The following is a 20516-nucleotide window of genomic DNA, read 5'->3' as shown; positions in this document are numbered from 1 at the left end:
ATAGTGGCATTATGTTGTTGCTGTGAGCCCTAATGATTGCTGGATTGCGTCAAGGGCACCGCTGACCGCTCGGTTCAGTCAGAGAGCGCACATGGAACAGCCAAGCCAGCGATCAAGGCGTGTGTGGCAAGCTGAAGAGGTCTGAGGGCCAGTAGCCCCTCAGAAACGCCAGGTATGTGCTGCCAGATACGTGCCATCAGCGTTCACACCATCTGATCTGCAAACTGGATCCGATCTCCTGCCGGTTTGCTGGCAAAGGTGCTACCTCAGACGATGTGGTTGGGATCAAGCCTGTATCAGCCAGGGGCCCACCAGCACCAGGCCCACAGGCCCCGGCCAGCCCTCCCGCTGCACCGCCGGAAAAAAATTCACCAGAACCCGCCCCCCCGGCCTGCTGCGCGGCCTGGGCAGCTCCCCCGGGAGCTGAGAAGCAACAACGCGCCTCCGCGGGGCCGCTTCACGACGGGCGCCGTGGCGCAGCTGAGGGTGAAGCCTCGCTGCGCCCGGCCTGGGGCGCTGAGCCAGCGCCAACGCCACCCCCGGCGGCGGGCACTAGCGGGCCCCAGCGCCGGGGAGCGAGGGTAACCGGCCGGTCAGGCCACGGCGGGGCGGCCCGGAGCCGCCCGCCTCCCCCGCCCCGGGCGCTGCCGCCGCCCTCCTGCCGCCGCGCCTCAGGGGGCGGCAGACGAAAGCGGAAGTGCGCTGCTAGCGCGGCCCCCCTTCCTCCCTCCTCGCCGCCGTGACTTCCGGCGGCCGCTCTAGCCGGCGCCGCGTCTATGCCCGCGGCGCTGGGGGATGTTTATTGTCGCGGGGAGTCGGCCCAGGACCCGGAACGCCGCCGGGCGCCAGCGGCGGGGCGCCTAGCAACCGGCACCCCGCGCCGCCCCGCCCCGCCCCGCCCCGACCGCCGCCCGCACGGTAACGGATGCCGCCCGCCGACGGGCCGCGCTCCTCCTCCCCCTCCTCCTCCCCGTCCTCGCTGCCGCCTCGGCGGGCCCGGCCCGGCGGGACCTGCGGCCCCTGCCCGGGGGGACCAGGCCCCGCCGGGGCCGCCGTTGGGCCCCCGCGTCCCGCTCCCGCCGTCCCTTCCCGGCTGAGGTGAGGGAGGCGGCGCGGGGCCTCCCCACCCCCCTCCCCCGCTCCTCGCCGCGGCCCTGCCGCCGCCTCCCGCCGCGGTGCCGTTTCCCCCTGGGGCGGGCGGTGCGCGGCTGGGCGCAGAGCGTCCTGCGGGGGCAACGGCCCGTTCCCCGGCAACCGGCGAGGCTTCCCCGAGGGGCGCCGGCTGCTCCGCGCCCCGGTCCCCGAAACAGCGTGCCCGGCCCCGGGAGCTTTGTAACGGCCGCGGCCCCCGCAGCGGCGGCCGGCGCCGCTCCGGGTAAGGAAGCGCGGGCATCACCCGGCGCTGGCGAGCGGCGGAGGCCGGCGTGGCTAGGCCGCCCGCTGCCTGCGCTTTGTTTCTCCTGCGCTGGCCGGACAAGTTTTCGGCTGGGGCGGAACGAGGGGGAAAAAATACTTATTTGTGAAGGCGAGCGGTGTGGCACTGGTACGTGTAGGGCTTTGAGCGAGACTCCCGGCTGTGTGAGAAGGAAGAGTGCCTTGGTTTCCTCCGTCGAGACGTGCAAATGGTAAATGTTTGACTGGGAGGGGGATGAGAGTGTTAGAGTATACCTGTCGTGTTAGAGTATTTCATAACAGGAAAACAGATTTTTATTTTTCTTACAATGTTTAATCAAGTTGGAATGGCCACCTAACCTGTTAGTTCAGATTTTTATCATACTTATGACAATTTTCCACATATCATAAAGACCTAAAGGATTGTTCTTAATGCCTGGCGTTCGACTATTGCTGGATCTTGTAAGGGAAAGATGGCACAAAATTGGATGCAAGTGATTTTCACTTTGAATATGAACGGATCTTTTTGATGAGAAAGAGTTGAGGAAAATGGCCTGTAATGAATTATTTAAGAATATACTTCCTCGTCTTGTTCTATGAGCTGTTGGGCTTTATTCCTGCAACTGGATTTGTGTTGAAAGACCCCAAGTCCATGGGGATGCAGTAGGCTGATCCAAGAGATTTGACAGCAGGATTGGGCATTTGTGTCCTACTTGCTTATGGTATAGCTGGTATCATCATTCTGTTCATTAGTCTGATTCGACAAATCCCTACTTTGACGCTGGTTTTATGCATACTTGGAAATTTTCTCTTTCTCCAAAATATATTTGTTTTAGTTCTGCAGGAAATAGTCATGACTCTGCAAATCTTGAAAAGTGAAAAAGTGAAGTGAAAAGTGAAGCTTCAGGATGGCCTTTTGCTTTAGGGACAATTTAACTTGCCCCTGGAGACAACAGAAACTAAAACCACACCTCTCTAGCTCTGTGACTGTAACTACGGAAGTTGTTTGGATCAGAGGATTTTCTCTACAGCCAGTAGTAGCTGTGTTGCTGTCAGTTCTGGGGAGTCATCCACCTACCACCTGAACTGTATCATATCTAAGAATTCAAGCAGATTTCAGAGGTCTGTCGCCTCCAGCATTTCATATGGACCTCTTCCCTGAGGGGCTGAACACAAATCTTAAAAAATGTACCTTCAGTGGAAGGAATGTAATCGACTCCCTCCTCGTTCCTGATGGGCTTTATTTTGTGTGTCCTCTGTTCTCATCTGGAAACCTCATATGGAAATTCCTGTTAACTTCTTCAAAAATAGTTTTCAAGCAATAGTTTAATGAATGCCTACTGGCACAGTAGTGACAGCATCCCTTCAGCTGGGCTGTTGGAACTCTTTGTGGGGTCAGTCACTTGGTGAGCTGCTTTGGAGCAAGGTTAAAAATAACCAGTAGAAGTTGCTTATACTTACACTGCTGGTGAAAAAGGTGTTTGTTAAACTGTTCCGACATTAATGTAACCATTGTTAAATGCCTCCTATCTGCTTCTATAGCTCTGAGTTTCTTGGATCAAAGGTAGCCAAAAGCTTAAAATAATACTTTGTTCGTATACCCCATCCCAAGTGCCTTTCCTCTTTCTTTGATGATGATGGTGTGGTTGGTTTGGAACTTTTTGAAGACAGAGAGCACTGGCTTTTTTTAGATAGTAAGATTTCAGTGCAGGGTGTTTGTCTTCATGTGTGTTTATATAGTACCTAAAATAGTATGGCTGTGGTCCTAAGTGGGGATGTATGGGTAGTGCTTTGTTTAAGAACGTGAGTGCTCATTCCTTCCTCCGAAGTGTTTCTTATTCTGCGAAGTTTCTCTAGTTTTTGTGTAGAACATGTTACTTTACAGTGTCAAATATCCTTGAGTTAGCTTTTGTTGTTGTTTTTATTTTTATGTTCATTATCATGCTTTACCTGTCTACTTTTTTTTCCTTCCTCTTTTTTTTTTTTCTTCTTAGGGTAATATTCCAGAGGTATCCCTGAAATCTATGTTGAAAAGAAAGAACAAACTTTTAAAATTTCTTTGATAAAATAAAATAATACAAACTTTTACAGAGATGTATTTAAGCTTCTCTGTCAGGGTAGATTGTGTTACACTGGTGCAAGAGAACTTGAAATCAAAGTTGGCTAGTTTCTTGTGCTGGAGAAAGCTGAATGAAGTACACAGTTTAAAAGAAATGCTGCACATGTGGACAAGTAAATGATTTTATTTTCAGTTTTAGCCTATTATTAAATTAGCATTAACTGCCAAAATACAATTTTAGAAATGAGATTTAAGCTGCCAGAATTCTAAGGTTCAAATGAGAGAACCTTTGGGCAAAACTAATCAACAAAACCTAAGCTGAGCTCAATAAAATCAACTTAGTCATTTGCAAATCCAGAACTGGAAAGAACCAGATGTTTGGTTTCTACTCAGTCCCTCTGTTCCACAAGTGTAACTGCATAAATATGGAATAGTAACAGGCTTATATATAAGGCTGTTGCTTGATCTAAAAATGTTTTTGTAAAAGCATGGGAGCATTATTTTCCCCATGCAGAAATTCAAGTTTTGGGAAATAACATAATGCGTCAGGGCTACGCAGCAGGGATACAGTAGTGTGTATCAATACCACACAAGACAAGAGAAAACTGGGAAAGAGGATGTTACTTAGGACTCCTGTGGGATATGTTTAAATGAGAACGTTTGTCTTTCTTTCTGAGAACATAGTTACACCTTGAAGAAACATGTTCTTCATATTTTTTTTCATATAGTGCATGTATTATTATTTTTTTAAAACAATTAGCTTGCTTCTGTTCACATGGTTCCTATGAGTTCAGATTTCTTTGAGACTTCCCAAAGAAAGGTAGCAGGATGTCTTTTCTCCAGATTTTTTTCTTTGTCTGCAGTACAGTGTGAGACATTAAAATGAACGCTTAAGGCAGAGGTTGTAATAGGTTATGCTCACTCACTGCTTGGACAGAAGTATCCAAGTCTAGAAACATTTTGGTTTACGCAATATTTCTGAACCATGCCTTGGAAGAGGTTAACACTGTATTTGTACACTAAATGGGAATGGGTGTATTCAAAATTGTTGACACTTAGATTCAGGTTCTCAAAGAACACGAGTAGCATTTAGCAGCAGTAAATAAAGAGTTTTCTTGATACAAATGAGAAAAACTTGGTAATTAATATTTGAAATGTTCAATATTTGAGTGAAAAGTTCAACAATGAAGTGCTTCTGTTAGATCAAGTAACATTAAAGTAGAATAAAAGCAGTTTTCAGTATTTTTACGCTGTATGCAGATACTGCTTCTATAACAAATTATGTCCCTTTTTAACTGAATGTCACGAAACATAGTCTAAAATATTAGCTGCAGCTCAAATTAAATTTCAGTTAAAAAGCTCTTCCCTAAATATCTGTTGTCCTGAACTTTCAGAACATGGCTAATGAAAATGGGGGCACATTACTGTAATGCTGTGTAATTTTTCTCCCATTAAAATCTATGCAAGTAGATTGTACTTCTAACCAAGGTACACCATAACTGCTGAAAACATCCTTACTGACAGCTCCACAGCATATTAATGTTCTTTTTTCATGTAGATCCCCCTTGAATGATCTTTTCCTTTCAAACTGTAATTTTCCTCTCTTTCAAACACTTTTTCCTTTGTCCTGAATGAGCACGTGTCTTTTCTCCCCAGATCTGTTGAAGACAAGCTGTCAGAGTTTTATGGGGACATTATCATGCAGTATTATGGTTTGCTGAGAGGTTAGCAGCCTTTCAAGGGTGCGGTGCATGATGGTGTTATTCTTTCAGAATGTAGAGATTGAGGATGCCAGTAGAAACTTGCTGATAATAGGGATACACTCTGATTTGAGGTATCTGGTTTTCTTATACGGCAATCATTCCTGGGTTCCAGTAAATGAACTCGGCGAGAGCCAGGAGTTGGAGCGAGGGTGGAACACAAATGCCTCTGTGAAGATGCCACGGGTTCCAGCTTCTTGCTCTGTGCTGGCCCTGCCTGCATGCCATTCAAAATCTGCACATGTGCTATCTTTGGATCCAGTGCCATAAATTGCTAACCCAATCTGTAGTAGTCCATCAAAACCAGATGGGATAAGTCATTTCTAACTTTGAGGATTCATATAATTTTTGGTTTTAAAAAAAAAGAGGATCTGGGAATACTAATTAGTTACTGTTTGTTCTCTTCTTCTTTGCCTGCTTTCCCCCCCACCTCCACATGTAGCCTTTGGTTTTTCTGGTTTTCTCTTGCTGTTTCTTCCTCTCTTTTCTATGTTATCACCCATGTTGGCTTTTCTTATGTTGGACAAGCCAACAATTACAGAATGTTTCTTTCAGCTGGGAACGGGCTGCACAGTAGAAGCAGCAACCACCACAGCGGTTGACCCAATACGTTACGCACATCTGCCTTGTAGTTTATTACTTCTGTATTGTCAGTGAGTTGTAGTCAAAGATGCACCTTGAGTGAGTTCTTGATTACAGACTATGGCATGATGTTTAGGAAGTCATAGTCAGATGAAAATGCTGATAGTAATGTTAATTTTTAATCTTGAAAACTTCTGATACAGAACGTAAGGCCAAAACACTTAAAGCGGTAGAAATGCATTACAGTCTGTTATGTATATCGTTGTTCTTGATGCATAATCTCCTGCTTCTTCCATGGCAATGACCATGTAGAGCATTTCATATATCTGACTATTTTTCTTTGATTTTGCTCTTTGCTTTCTGTTGTGTTCATTTTGGATGAAATACTACTAAAATTTTAGATGAATAGATCAAGATAATATTGCCTTTATCTCTTAGGCTATGCTCTACATAAGCTACTCCTCCTCGAGTAAAACTAAGATTTTTACGTTCTTCTACAGAGAAAAATTCCTTAATGAACTACAGTATTTTGATATAAGTCCTTTTCACTATATAGCAATGTTCTTGCTCTTTTCCCCTCCCCTTTCCCCAAATACTTCACCTGAGATTTATTTGAGATGTCTGCTGTCTTGGCTTTGGTATGCTTAGAGAAGAGATGTCGGGCAGTCTCGGGCTGGGCTGCGCGGTAGCCCAGCTCCCTGTCTTATGATCCTCCTCCCCAGTTTGAGATATGCGTCACTGTCAGTGTGCACGGGCAGACTGGACGCTCCCTGGCTGCCTTAGGTTTGCTGCGCCTGCACTGGGCAGAAACACTTGATTTTACTCTACGTGTACAATGCGTTCATTCTGTGCGGTTCCTGTGGGCAGTGCAGAAGGGGGTGAGAGGCCACTGTGGCTCAGCCCAGGCTGTCGCTGCCACCAGGACATTTTGTATAGTTCGTGTTATGCTGTTATATTGGGAGAGACGGGCCAAGAGTGCCGGGTGAAGATGGGAAAGCTGTGGTAGCAGGCTGTCTACAGGCTGCAGTTTGTGTGACCCGTGTTAGTTCAAAGTTATTCAGCAGGCTCATCCATTCCAGCACAAACGTCAAGCTGTTCAGAATTATCAACTTCAGCAGGCAGAGAAGTGCATTTTCCTGAGGTGTCTAATGACATCCTCAAATGAGCTGAGGAAAGATTATCCACTGGAGCTATGGAAAAAGTTTCAGTAATCTGTACTGTGTCCTGACATAGTTGGTAGGAGTTGTAACGTACTTAACCAACAAGTTTAAATATTTTATATATATATGTATATATGTATACACACTTTATTTCTGTTAAGTCTGGCAACATGGCTTCAAACAAGTAACCTCCTATTTTCTAGCATACAGGATGCAGACACCCTCCCTCCCCACACACGGTTAACTTAAATGAGTCAGAGCGTAGTCACTTCTGCTTCTTGTCTCGTTTAAGGGACGGATGTATACAATGGCATTAATAGGCAATTTTCTACTCGTATGTTTAATTTTATCATTTTCCTTTCTCAGGATGTGATCTTCGTGGTGAGCTGGTGGGAAAACTGAGTTGTAAATCACCCCAATGGATGCGGACAGTGATGTTGCATTGGACATTTTAATCACAAATGTAGTGTGTGTTTTTAGAACAAGATGTCATTTAAACCTGAGAAAGATCGCATTAGAAGGAGCAAATGTGATATACAAGCGTGATGTTGGGGTAAGAGATTCAACGTACCTCAATTATCTGTTCTTGTGAATGTTCCTTAAGCTAAACATTCTTGTGTCTGATATCTGTGTATGGTGGATAGAGAAAAACATAGTTTTATTTCTGTATTTCTGTCTTGATAGGCATTTAGTCTGTCATACAATAAATGTACAGTAAGGGGAGGGGATAAATACTGTCTCAGAAGACTGCAACTAGTGAGGTGAATGTTGGGTATAAGGTATGTGATGAGACCTCTTACACTTCAGGGTAATAACATTGATGGTTTTGTTAAGAAAATATATCCTGATAAGGAGTCAGCAATGTGGGAGTCACTGTAATAAGAAAAAAGCACAATGCTCATGGCTTTCAGCTTTTTATCCAGAGGAAAATACCTTCATTTAATCTGTTTTGTGAACACTGCATCACTGGCTGAGATATTCCATGCTTATTTTGCTCTTCTCAGGAGCTGATTCTTTTTTTAATTACTGAAAGAGATGAAGGAACAGTTCAAGGCTATCAAAAATAAAGGAAGTATTATTAGTGTAACAGTTGATTTGTCTAATGGTTTTGTTTTGGGTTTTTTTCAGTATGAAATTGAACTACCACTAATTCCCAATTCTTCCACTTTTATTTTTCTTTTTAGAAAGTATTAATGAAGCTTAGGAAACCTAGGATTACGGCCACAATTTGGTCCTCAGGAAAAGTTATTTGCACAGGAGCCACAAGGTGAGTTCATGAAGATTCTTTCTCTAGCTGTAAATTCTTGTGTATTTTAAAATACAACGTTGGAAATGAAGAAGATGGCAAGAGTCAGTACTTGCCAATGTTAGGATTCACTCACACCAGATCACACGTAGATCCTTGCCAAGCTATGTATTTGGGAGGAAGTTTTCTATGTGAAGTGTCTGCCTCAGACTGAGTTGAAATCTCAAGCAACATCAGTTCAGCCTTCTGGGAGAGCAGCAGGGAAAACTACTTTATGAAGAAAATCCTAGAGATTTCATTTGAGAACTCTTTAAGAAGTCTATGTTTTTAGCCAGAACTTGAAACTTGGGAAGGGATGACCTTTTTTGAGGAATATCTCTTACTATTTCACAAAAACCCACCTGAATTTCATCGAGTTATACAGTGTTGAGGGACTGGAAAGAAGCAAAAGCAAGCTCTCAGTTCGGATACTTCTGAGACTCGCTAAACTCTTAACAGCTGAGTTCCTTTAAGGTATGTCTGCATTGTGGATGAAGGTTAAGGTACAATAGTAAATTTGCATACTTTCTGTACATGATCTCTGTCTCAAAATGGAAGGTGATTGTTCAGGATGTTAACTCCAGACTACCCATGATCATATTGTCTCTTAAGAGTATTTAGTGCCATGTATGATAAAAATACGTCTGCAACTTCAGCTGGAGCCAAGTGCCAAGATATTCTTCAGACAGGGCATCAAGAACTCCATTTGAATATCTAGGTAGTTAAAATGTAATACGTACAGTAGGATAAAATGAAGGCTGTCCATGTGATGATGGTTCATGCATTGCATGATTTAATGGTTCATTTTGTAGTCTGAGTAGCTATTGTGGTATGTGTGGGCACAAATATATGCTCTATTTCTGTTAATGCTAGATTCTTTTCTCTCTTCTTTATAGTGAAGAAGAAGCTAAATTTGGTGCCAGACGATTAGCTCGTAGTCTACAGAAACTAGGTTTTCAGGTAATTCTAATGAAAAAGGACTTGTATGACTCAAGCAATGCTGGTAGTCCATTTTTTAGAAAGAAACAAAAATGAGGGAGCATAACAATTTAGCAGTAAGCATGTTTTCACTCAGATGCCCCTTTTGTGTCGGCATACATTTTCCAGATGCTGGTTAAAGAGAAACTGTTTTATTTTGTCAATTTGAGTTTCGTTTGGCAGCTCAAAGCAGTGCTTCTTCTCTTGCTAATGAACAACAAAATTTTTTTAATAACTGAACCACCCACAGATGTTTCTTGGGTAGAATTTACAATATCTTGAAAGATTTATTTGGAAGAAGTGCTGAAGAGTATAAACCTAGCTGTCATTTCAACATAATTTTCCCTCGTTTCTGATGGAATAGCAGATATGTGTGCATCTTGTTAAGGGCAAGTTTGAGCATCTTTAAGTGGGGAAAAAAAGTGCGTCTGCGCTGTCAGGTTGCATAGGGGGAAATAAGCCAAATAAAATACTTAGGACATGAAACCCCTCTTTTTTGTGGGTTTGGGTTAACATTACCAGTCAAAAACACCACTTGCATTTCGTAGTAAAGGTTGAAAACCAGCAACATGAATGACTTAAAATGACACGTTTTAATACTGCAAAACTTACTGGTAGTCAGTTGCGCTGTTTACCCCCAGTTTCAGTTTACGGACAGGCAATTAAATAGAAACAGTGGCTGTCCTTTGGCAGGCAGAGGCTCCCTTTGATTGTAGTACATAAAGGCAGTGGTGACAGCCTATCCTGGTAATGCTGCATCAGACCCAAGCAGAAGTTGGACGGTCTTGCTGTTACAAATGCATACATTAGCCTCAGCCTCTTAAAGTTGGAATGGAACATTAAATCAGTGAGATAAACAGTGGTTCCAGGGTGGACGCACCCAAGTTTTATAACAAAGTGAGCAGTTTAAGTGGAATGTATTTTGAAGATTAAATTGATAGTTGACCTTTCATAAGGATAAGTTGCTTCTACTGGTAGTGTAATTCTAAAAAGTTTTGACTGAGGAATGGTCATTTTAAGTTTAGGCAATCTCAGAAAATGAACAAAAGTTTCTTCAGTGATATTGCCAACACTGACTTCTCAGCAGTGCATTTGTTTGCTTAGGAATTGTCTCTTGGCTATTTTATTGTCATCTAAAATGGCTGTGGTAAAGAATAACTGAAAGCCAGTAGTTTGAGCTGGGTTTCAGAAAGTAACGGAGTAGAAAAACAGCTTGCTGTACTGGCCACTGGGGATTTGAAACAAAACAATTTTCACTTTTTTCTTATTCTTAGCTTTAATAAAAATAGTGTATAGCAACAAGGCATTAAAGAAGTTTCCAAATAGCATAAGATTCCTGTAACAATGAAATTTAAGCTTTTTCTCTGCTTATTTTGATGTTCTATGAGCTATTTAATTTATTTTCAGTTTGGAGGTGCTTAGTACAGCAATATGAGTTGTTTCTATGTCTCATTCGTAAACTGTACTATAACAGTATAATACAACTGTGAAGTATCTAGTTCAACAGTTACTGTACCATAGAAGGATAAAGTAAGCGATTTGAGTCCATTAAGTACTGTTTAGATTCCTATTAGAAATGTATCAATCACAAGGGTTTAGTTTTGAAATCTCATAAAAATTTTCTAATTAGCATTCTTCTAACTTTTTTGCAATCCATACATCTGCCTCACTGTAAACTGAATTTCTAATGTCTTTTTTTCCTCTCTTTTGAAAAGGTAATTTTCACAGATTTTAAAGTTGTGAATGTTTTAGCAGTGTGCAACATGCCCTTTGAGATCAGATTGCCAGAATTTACGAAGAATAACAGACCTCATGCGAGGTACGGTAGGATTTTAAAGAATTATAGTCTTGCTATATTTCTCAAGGTTTTATTTTTCAGTTTTAGATCTATCTTTTTTTACCTTTTATTTTGTTTTCTAGTTATGAACCAGAACTTCATCCTGCCGTGTGTTACAGAATAAAAACTCTCAGAGCTACCTTACAGATTTTTTCCACAGGCAGTATCACAGTTACAGGTATTTTGATGTCAAAAATAAATATTTAACTTGTTGGGAATATTTAACTTTAGCACCAGTAGGTTTAGGGAAGGAAGACATTTAAAACAGTCAAAAGATATGTTGAAGGGATTTTGTTTCCCAGTGCTAGCACCTAGTATGTTTTTGAGTGAAACTGCCAGAAGACTTGTAGAGAAAGTGTTATTATTGGTAGGCTCAAAAATTACTTTAACTGAATGTACGTAGTCTGATTTTTATAAAAACGGAAGTGAGAGAGGACTTGAGAATGCAGGTATTTATTGTTTATGTAAATCTTTGAATTTTCTTCCCTCTTTTCATCTTGGTAGTGCTGTAAACTACACTGCATGTAGCATTAGCATCCCTTTCATAAATACATGTTTCCAAACTGGAGATTTATGGAAATGTATAGGATAGCATAGCATTTTGTCATAACTGAAGTTGACCGGTATTTGCAGTTCTTCAGCCTTGTGCTCTCTTCTGTTAAAGCTCAGCTGAGAGAGAACTGCCACCTGAATCACAGGCATCAGCGATTTTTCCCGCGTGATCAGAGACGTGATTGTCCTGGGTCTTGGAGATGCCATGCCATGTTTTTTTCCTCTCCCTAATTTTCATTTTCCATTCTTTGTTATGCTTGCTTGTGAGGTGTCCACCACAGGTTTCCAGATACGAGAAGTCAGGTTTTCTAGAGAATACCTGTTAAAATGGTACAGAACCAAAAAATATCACTTTATATCACTTTAGTGGGAATTCTGTCTTGCGGTCGTTAGAGCTCAGCTCAGCTGCTGGTGTCAGAAGTTGGGTAGGGATTTTTATTTTCGCATCTTAATTCCTTAACCTAGGCTTTATGGGGAATGTTTCTCGCAAGATATCGGGAGAAGTGTTTTTTAAAGAAGACAAACTCCATCAGATTTGGTAATCTGAAAATACAGGGCTAAAAAGTATTTCAAGATTGCCGTATATGTTCTGAGCAGAGCAACTGGTGTAGCCAAAACTAGAAACTAAATTTAAAATCAATAAGAAGCTCAAGTAGCACTGCAGTAATAAAAGGCTCTCAGCGTGTCTTGTCAAGCCTCCTAATGAGATTTAGCCTTTCTGTGAGATTATTATTACTCCATATATGGGACAAAATTCCAGAATTGTCCTTTCAAATATGAAGGCAAGTATGGTAAACATCAAAGTTGTACTTCCTTCTGGTTTTCTTGTTACAGTGAGTTTGAAATACCTCAGACCTCTGTTGGTTTTGAAGGCTTCTGTTTTTCCTAGGCCTTTCTTCTAGGGGAAAAAAAAGTTCACAGTCTTACACTTCTTATTCTAAAAATGTTTTAAATTACTTTTCAACCTTACTGTACTCCCTCTCAAGTGTGTTCAGATGAGGTTCCTTTTGACCATTCATGTTTCTATAGTACTAGTACTTGTCATGCCACTAACTCAAAGAATTTTATTTGAGATACATAATTAGAAATGTTATAAAAACAACCCCACCTTCCTAGTTCTTTTTAATGGGACAAGTATAAAAAAATTTAGAGTTACATTGAGAAAAGAAAATAAAAAGAACTGATATGTAATAGGAAGAAGTATTAATTTTTCTTCCTCCAAAATGAGTGATGAGGGCGTTGTTTTTTGGGTTTGTTTTGTTTTTTCTTCTCTTATACTCTCTGCAATGATGATCCAGTTTTTACATCTCCTCAGCCCTACAGGGAGTAGCAGTTTTTTACAAGAATTATTTGCCTACTTGTACTCCTGCTTTCTGAAGGCTTTCTCTAGAACTTGCATTTCTATAATAGCAGATAAATTCAAGGAAGGTGCAGTATCTGCCACAAGGCAGGTACCTTTCAGCAGGCTTGTTTTAGGTGAGTGCTTAACTCAGCTTGACAAGTTTGAAAATACAGGAAGGATCCTATTCCATTCCATTTTCTTTCTGACTGAGTGTGTAAATTAAAACAATATTTCCAGAATTACTTAAGTAATTTATAACTTAGTTAAGTTATTTATGATTTTTGGGAACCATTTTGAACAGTTCTCTATGCTTGGAAGAAATTTTTGAAGTCTAAGGGAGGTAAAAACCCCCTGAGTTCACAGGCATCAAAGCATGTGAGAAACTGCTATTTTCATTTATCTGCATCACCAAACTTCTATCCAGGATGAATGTCTTCTGGCGTGTTACTGCTCGCTTATTTGCAATCTTAATTCTTCATTGCGTAAACCGGTCTAGCACCATTAGAAAGCACCACTAGTTCATTCTTTCTTTTCTTTCCTCAAATGCTCATAGATCGTGTTAGATAACCTTCATCCTGAGACAATAACCATTCCCTGGCTTGCAGGTTTTGTCCTGAGATCAGTGGTGGAGCTATTTGCAAAATCCAGACTAGAAAGTAATAATCTGTAATTTTCAAACGTAAGATAATCTTGCTTGAAACATACCTGGGTTAAATCCAGCATTTTTTAGCAGTAGTTTTTATTGGTAGGTTTTTAAAAGAAGAGATAAAAGTGGCTAGGCTTTGAGTAATACCAATTCCTAGAAGATGAGCATAAGTAAAAGTATTTCTTTTAGCTCTGCCACTTAGCCTCTGCCGCCTTCTCTGGGCTGACTGTTTAAGCCAGTAAATCGAAAAGCACCCAAGTTGTTATGAAATTAAATGATGGTATTATTTATTTGTAGTCTAGCCATTGGCCAGTGTAGAACATCTTGCAGATTTCATGTGACAGTCTTTTCTTGTAAGTAGGAGTGATCAGAGGAACACCTTAAGTTGGGAGGAATGGGGGAGAAATTATTTTTGTCTACAGTATAAAGTTGTGGTAGCTACAAATATTAAGGTTATTTTAAAGATACTATTGTTGTTTTAATTTCTGATTCCCTGATTTTTCTCTTCCTACTGTTCTTTTGTTTTTGTTTTTTTTTAATATGTCTCAGGGCCAAACGTAAAGGCTGTTGCCAGTGCTGTGGAACAGATTTACCCATTCGTGTTTGAAAGCAGGAAATAAATTTTCTAATTCACCACTTGATGGTTAGGTTCCCTAACCAAGCACCTTTAAAGACTGCTGCACATTGGACTAAAAGCAAAAAGGAAAACTGGACCAACCATAGCAGAGGAATACAGACTCTTTTACTTGCTCATGGCCACAGTATAAACTCCAGTTCTTTTGGATTTTACTCTTAACAGTGCTGTATTGTAAAAACGGAAGTTTACAAGATATGAAATTGCTGCTTTTAAAAAGACATTCTATTTATTTTTGCAGTAATTTCTGTGTATTCATAAGCAAAGCTGTCACGATGTGCACTACCTTTAAAACTTTTTTTTTTTTTTTAGTTTGAGCTTGTGTTTTATTTGTGAATAGTCTTTTACATTTTTGTATGCTGAATATTGGGCACCAAAGAAGCTGTAAAAGTTATCTTTTTCACCTTATGAATGTGCACAAATAAAAGTTTGGAAAATATTTCTCTTCATACCTGTTCTGTTATATTCCTTTCCCTTTTTCTATTACAGTTAAAATTGTATAGTTGCGAATTAATTTGAAACAATGTAAGAATAGTCTTTTGCTGATACCTTCTGTTTCTACTTGTAGTATGTGTAAAACTTTGTGCGTGGGTTAGATTGAAATCTATAGTAGTTACGTATGTTTATCCGAGGATGAAATTTGGTTTGTTCCCAGTTTTCTTAACTACATGCCAGACTTCCAGTATTTTCTTGCTGTTACCTGAAGAGAAGACATTTCTAAATATAAAGATCTACAGCAAGTGGTTTCCTATAGATGATGAGGAAATCTTATCAACTAAAGAAGCTGCTGTAGGAAAACCAACTGCCTTGTCCACCTACTGGATGCAAAAGGAGAAAAGTTACTATGTGAGCTTCGGTTTTCAGGAAAGTGGTGTTGTGCTTCAACTCGAGAAGACGGTGTGGTCACGCTAATCCAGCCCCGGCTTATTGCTGAATGATTAATACAGACCTTTTCTACACTCTTCTTACTGTATAATATTCTCACGACAGGAGCTGCCAACAAGCAATGAAGCTTGATTCTGGCATGTGTTATTATTGGTATTAATCTTGGACTTGGAAGCCAGTAGATGTTTCTCTCAAAAAGTGCACATTTGAAGCAGAAGAGAGGTGAATGCTTAAAAGTAACTGCAAATGCTACTTTTAAAAAGATACAATAAATATGTATAAATATACGTATGTCTTTTTTCCCTATCTCACTGAAGAGAAATGTAACACTACTGTTGTGTGCTGCAGGTAATATACGGTCTTAGCGGGTGCTAAAAATAGTAAACCATGAGTTGTTACTGTACCAGAAGTCACAGTTGCAAACGAAAGGTGGAAGAAGATCCTGAAGAAGCAAATGCCTAGCATAACGTACTTAATCTGTCTGAGGGGATGGTATAGAAGTTGGGGCTGTCCGTAGTGACTTCATGCAGAAATTAGGGGAAGGAAGGAATATATAGGGAAATGCTCAACCAAACCCTTCGGAACAAAAAGAAAGAAGCAACAATTTGCCACAAGCCTGAAGTGATAGATTCATGTAAGCCCTTTTAAGCTCAGTGTAGGTAGGAAAGAGAGGACTTATAACCATGAAATTACTAAGTTGAGTTCAACAGTCACAGAATTCATGATAAAGAGCAATATGTAAGCTCTCCAGTTTGTATAGAAGATGATGTGGACCTCAGCACTCCTGACACTAATGAGGATTTTGTGAAAAGTCACAGAGAGCAATGGACAAACCACCATTAGGGAACACTAGTGTATTATTATTACAATTTAAAAAAGAAAAAGCAGAAGGTATTTGAACAATGAACAAAATTGTAATGCACTTTCCAGGAACAAAGTGCAGTCCTAAACTGATGAATGAGGATTTGGCCATTGTAACTACAATAGCTGTCTGAGATTAGGCTTGCCTCTTTTTCTTTTGGATCAAATTGCAAAGCACTTGAGTGCTACCAGTGACATTCTGGAGCTTTTATCAAGCATATGCGTCTCCTGAATTTATCTGTGGAGAAAGAAGAACGTTTTGCTTTTTTGTTAGCACTGTCACGTAGTATGAAATCTGCCTGTTGGAACAAAAACGAAAGGTAATTACAAGCTGCCATGTATTAAAATGGGAACTGTTTCTTTTGCAGTGCCGCTTAAATCCATGCCAGCAGTTTGAGTCCTTCATAACAATCCATAAGGGACCCGAAAAGCACACTACTAAACTTGCAGGGTAGCATTGAGAAAGGGAATAATAGCAAATAAAAGACTCCTTGAAATGTGTGCTCACCTGTCCTTCCAGCTCCCAGGGAGCCTCAAACTGTTTGTGACAAACACACTTTAAAACCTCTGATGATGAAGGGCGTTTGGCAGCGTACGCTTACGCTCAGGGATATCGCTCTCTTTCCCGTCGCGGCTCTAAATGAGTAGGTCCCCGCCTCCGTCTGGAATAAGCCTCGGTGCTGCTGCTGCTTATTTCTACATGGGTGCGTATACGCGCACACCCCTTCCCCACCATCGCGCGTTGGCCTTTCTTGCCTTTGCCGTGTTGTGGCGCCTCCACCCAGGCCCTCGCTCTCGACTCTATGCCGTCGTGATGCGGACCCTCGGCCAGACGGCACGCCCCTGCGCGCTAGCCCTCACCTCCGGTGTGAGGAGCCGTGCTTTGGGTTAAACTTAACCTGCCAATCGATCAGCCCTTCCTCAACGGCCGTGTTTTCTAGAGCACTGTTCACCTGTCCTTGGATTCTCCAGGTGGATCCCGTGCAAAACTCCGCGCAGCGCTCAGCGGTGGCACTAGCAGCGCCATGGAAAGTTTATTTCGTGTTCCTTAGAGAGAAGGGTTGGTTCTATTTATACAGCCTACTAAGGCTCCTTTTTGCAGTAGAACGATAACTGACTCATTGCTAGCTTGTGAGTTGTCATAGCCACTAGATCTTTTACTGCAGTTTCTAGCTCCATTTCATCATTCTCTGACTTGCAATTAGCGTTACCAGAGAAATTGGCACTTAGGCTTTCAGATTTGTATCCTGCTTTTTTCAGACCCTTCTCACAGATTTGCGACGTTCTGAATTCCAATGCAGTCTCTCCCAGTTTAGTATTGCCTGCAAATTTAATAAGCATATTCTCTTCTGTAATCCAGTCCATTAATGAAGATACTGAATAATTTTAGATCCAGGACAAATTTTTTTGTGGAGTGCTTCAGAGACCCAGGGATGTGATTTGTAAAACGTGTCCCTTTTTTCCCTTGTATTTTCATAGTTGATGAGGTTGTGACAGCCAGTTCTGTGTCATCAGACGCGCAGGCTTTGTTATAAAAGATCAGTGCAATTAGGGCTACATCTATAGGGCTATATAGGGCTAAGTCTGTAGGACTACAATTAAGTCTACAGCTATAACGATTTAAAAAGACCTTGACTACAGCGTCATCACCTTTTGGAGGTATCTGAAGCTATTAGGGTCTCTGCAGTTAAACCAGTGTTGGAACTATGCCTTCTTCAGAAAGATGGTATTTTTACTTACTTGTTTCTGCACTAAATAGGTGTGCATGGGGACAGTTTAAAAGAGCTCGTAATGAACCCAAAACCTGTAAGGTGGGGAGGTAATTTCTATGGTATTTTCTAACTTAAATTTATTTTTGTAAGAACACTCACAAAATGTATTACACAGAGGTTTATTTGGGAAGCTGCAATGCTGAGAAAGATTTTGCAGAAGCCCCTTTCACTAAATGTGATGTAATAGAAATGGTAAGGCGATACGGGCTTGGATTGCATGTGCAAAGGTCTGCTGTCTAGCAGCAACTATCAGAAAACAGTACCAACCAGAGCAAATGGGGATGCTATTGGAAATGCGGGTAAGCCAGTACCTGGTAACGTCACAGGTCAGGAAATGGATGAATTTCCTGCAATATAGTCTTACTAAAAATACATTCTATTACTTGATTTAATCTCAGGTACTTGTTAGTATAAGAATGATGTTGATAAACTAACAGCATGTGTGGGAGACTACCCAGAGTCACCTTAACGTTTCTTGTTCTGAAGCTGATTTAGTGGAACGCATGATACTGATAACCATCCTCTAACCTAAACATGAACCAGGTGGAGAGATTTCAGTAGACATCAATGCTAAAAAAATGAGGAAGGTACTAACATGCAGAAGCCCGGAAAATGGTGCATTCAGACTGGTTTTTGATGATCATTTTACCAGTGTTCAGAATTGATAGTGGAGTTTGTAGGTTTTATAGGAAGAAAGTATCACTCTTGGTCTAAGACAAAAGCTTTACAGTATTAGCAGGTCCAGCCTGCAGCCCTTTGCTGGCACTTGAGATCTGTTCTCCTAGATCTTTTGCTTTTCTTCAACAAATGCTTGCCAGGCTTCCAGGCTTGACACATACTCATTAGGCAACACATGGCACCAACCATGTATCCCATGTTTTATTATTCTTTCCATTTCAGTAATAGAACAAATTTGTCTAGCAAGAAGGCATTGATATTTTTCAAAACTACTCTTTGCTTGAGCATACTATGGTTAAAAAAAAAAATGAAATTCAGGCTGTCTATCACAATGTGAGCTGATCCCAAAAGTGCAAAAATCGGGATGCTGAACTGAGCATTTGAAATAAAAAAAAAAAAACAACAACAACAACAAAAAAATCCCAAACCTCACCAAATCTTGTGGTGTTTGGCCACATTCTGGTTCTTGAATTCCTCACACCTCCAAGTTAAGTGTGAAAATTTAAGGTAAAAAATTCATGAAACATCTACGCTTAAAAACTTCAGCTGCCCCATTCCCCCCACCACCAGAGTCGATCTCTGACTTCACCTCCCCTTGCATTTCGTGTGCCCTCCTCATCCATGGCTTCTCTCCCACTGCCCCAAACCCAGCTCTCCAGCTCTCCCCATTTTACACCGCTATTAAACGTTTACATGGCTGAGCTCTAATGTATTTTGCATCCTTTTTCTGACTATTTGTAAAAGTTACAGAAATTCTCTTACCTTTGCCAATTCCTGCTGCTGCAGCGTGGAGTAAACTGTTACTGCTGAGGTCAGGGGAGCGCAAGGAGACTCCTTGCTGTGGGCTCTCTCCCACGCAGGGGCAAAGGGACCTCTTCTCCTAGCCTCTTGTGGTCGATATTGGAACTGTAGACCTCAAACAAAATTCTAAGCAGTTCTTCAATTTTTATTGGAAAATTCAAATAGAAACCAAAATTTTCCACGTCTGTGGAAAAGGTGGAAGCACCTGAAATCCAGGGTGGAATTTTAGCTTGGGATGGGAACCTGCCGATTCCCCATAGGGAATGACAGCAAAAGGATTTCGAGCTTACTGCTTCTGACAGGGCCTTTGGTTGAAGTCACCTACGTCTCAGGTGCACAGCCCCACTGTCTGTCCATCTGTCCTGGGTGTGCTTGGCCTCTTGTTGCTTACAGACTATGTCAAAAGGGCTCACATGGACCCTTATGAGAAGATTTTACTTAATCTTTGGTACGTTGTGTATGCCAAAAACTGCATCTTGCTCAGCCTTATGCACACTATCATAAGCATCCCTGAAAGCAGCCCGATCTTATGGCCCCCATGAAGTTATTGTGAGAACCGCTGGCTCTAGGATCAGGACAGAAAAAATAAGGCAGCCATAAGCTGACCAGTTAGCCAGTGGCTTAGCAATTCAGTTTCGCTTGCTTTAGATGACACGGGATCTGCATACTGAAAAATCCTGCATTGTGATAACTGCTTACCTGACCTTGGTACCAGAAGTCCAGCAGGGTTGTGATGTTGGTTCCCTTAAAGCATACGATGCAGGGAGGTTGTGGTACAGATTTGGCCAGTAGGTTCCCATCCTGAGGTAGCTAAATTTCCAATGACTTCTGGTAAATCATGTCCTTGGCTTCAATAGTTTCTTTTCAGGTTTTGAACACATGCTCACTGTCTGAATAGACGTGCTCCTATAAATTTACCATGTCAGTATCTAGAGGTGTGACCATGTGAGAATCTGATCAGAACTGATCTGCTCTGCTCAGAGGTAAAACTTTGCCTCGATCAGTAAGTTACTGTTCCTTCACTGCAGGACACAGTCAGGTGGTTTTAATGCTATGAGACAGCAAATAAAGCGGGATCATGTGCTTGGGCATGAAGTAGTTTCTGCACTCCAGCTGACAGTGTCAGTTTTGCTTCCTTAATCAAATGCTGGACGAAATGCTGCTGTGTGGCTGCTGAGGCAGCCAGCATTCTTTTAAAGCATGCTTTTTTCTTTAAACAAAGAGCCATTTATTTAACCACTAATAAATATTTATCTACTGATCGTTCTATCAAAATCTATTAACCTTCTATG

General features: G+C 41.4%; 1 protein-coding gene and 1 long non-coding RNA gene across 2 annotated transcripts; one reads left to right on the top strand and one right to left on the bottom strand.

Moving 5' to 3' along the window:
* Window positions 1–1108: 1108 nt before the first annotated feature.
* TBPL1 (TATA-box binding protein like 1) lies at window positions 1109–15399 on the top strand. Its single transcript, XM_087776884.1, has 7 exons — window positions 1109–1625; window positions 7320–7506; window positions 8138–8220; window positions 9135–9198; window positions 10932–11035; window positions 11137–11231; window positions 14143–15399. Exons 2-7 carry the CDS (start codon window positions 7372–7374, stop codon window positions 14211–14213), a joined length of 552 nt encoding a protein of 183 aa, XP_087633010.1. The 5' UTR covers window positions 1109–1625; window positions 7320–7371; the 3' UTR covers window positions 14214–15399.
* On the bottom strand, window positions 11491–19946 carry LOC148053344 (uncharacterized). Its single transcript, XR_015708815.1, has 2 exons — window positions 19186–19946; window positions 11491–11924 (listed from the first exon to the last, which is right to left on the bottom strand). It is a non-coding gene; the product is annotated as an uncharacterized LOC148053344 (long non-coding RNA).
* Window positions 19947–20516: the final 570 nt, after the last annotated feature.

The sequence above is a fragment of the Nipponia nippon genome, unplaced genomic scaffold (genome assembly GCF_047370975.1).
Source record: "Nipponia nippon isolate SJK-2023a ecotype South Korea unplaced genomic scaffold, ASM4737097v1 scaffold_4, whole genome shotgun sequence".
NCBI classification, from domain to species: Eukaryota; Metazoa; Chordata; class Aves; order Pelecaniformes; family Threskiornithidae; genus Nipponia; species Nipponia nippon.
Note: the sequence above shows the minus strand (reverse complement) of the source record. Positions and strands in the feature narration are given on the sequence as shown.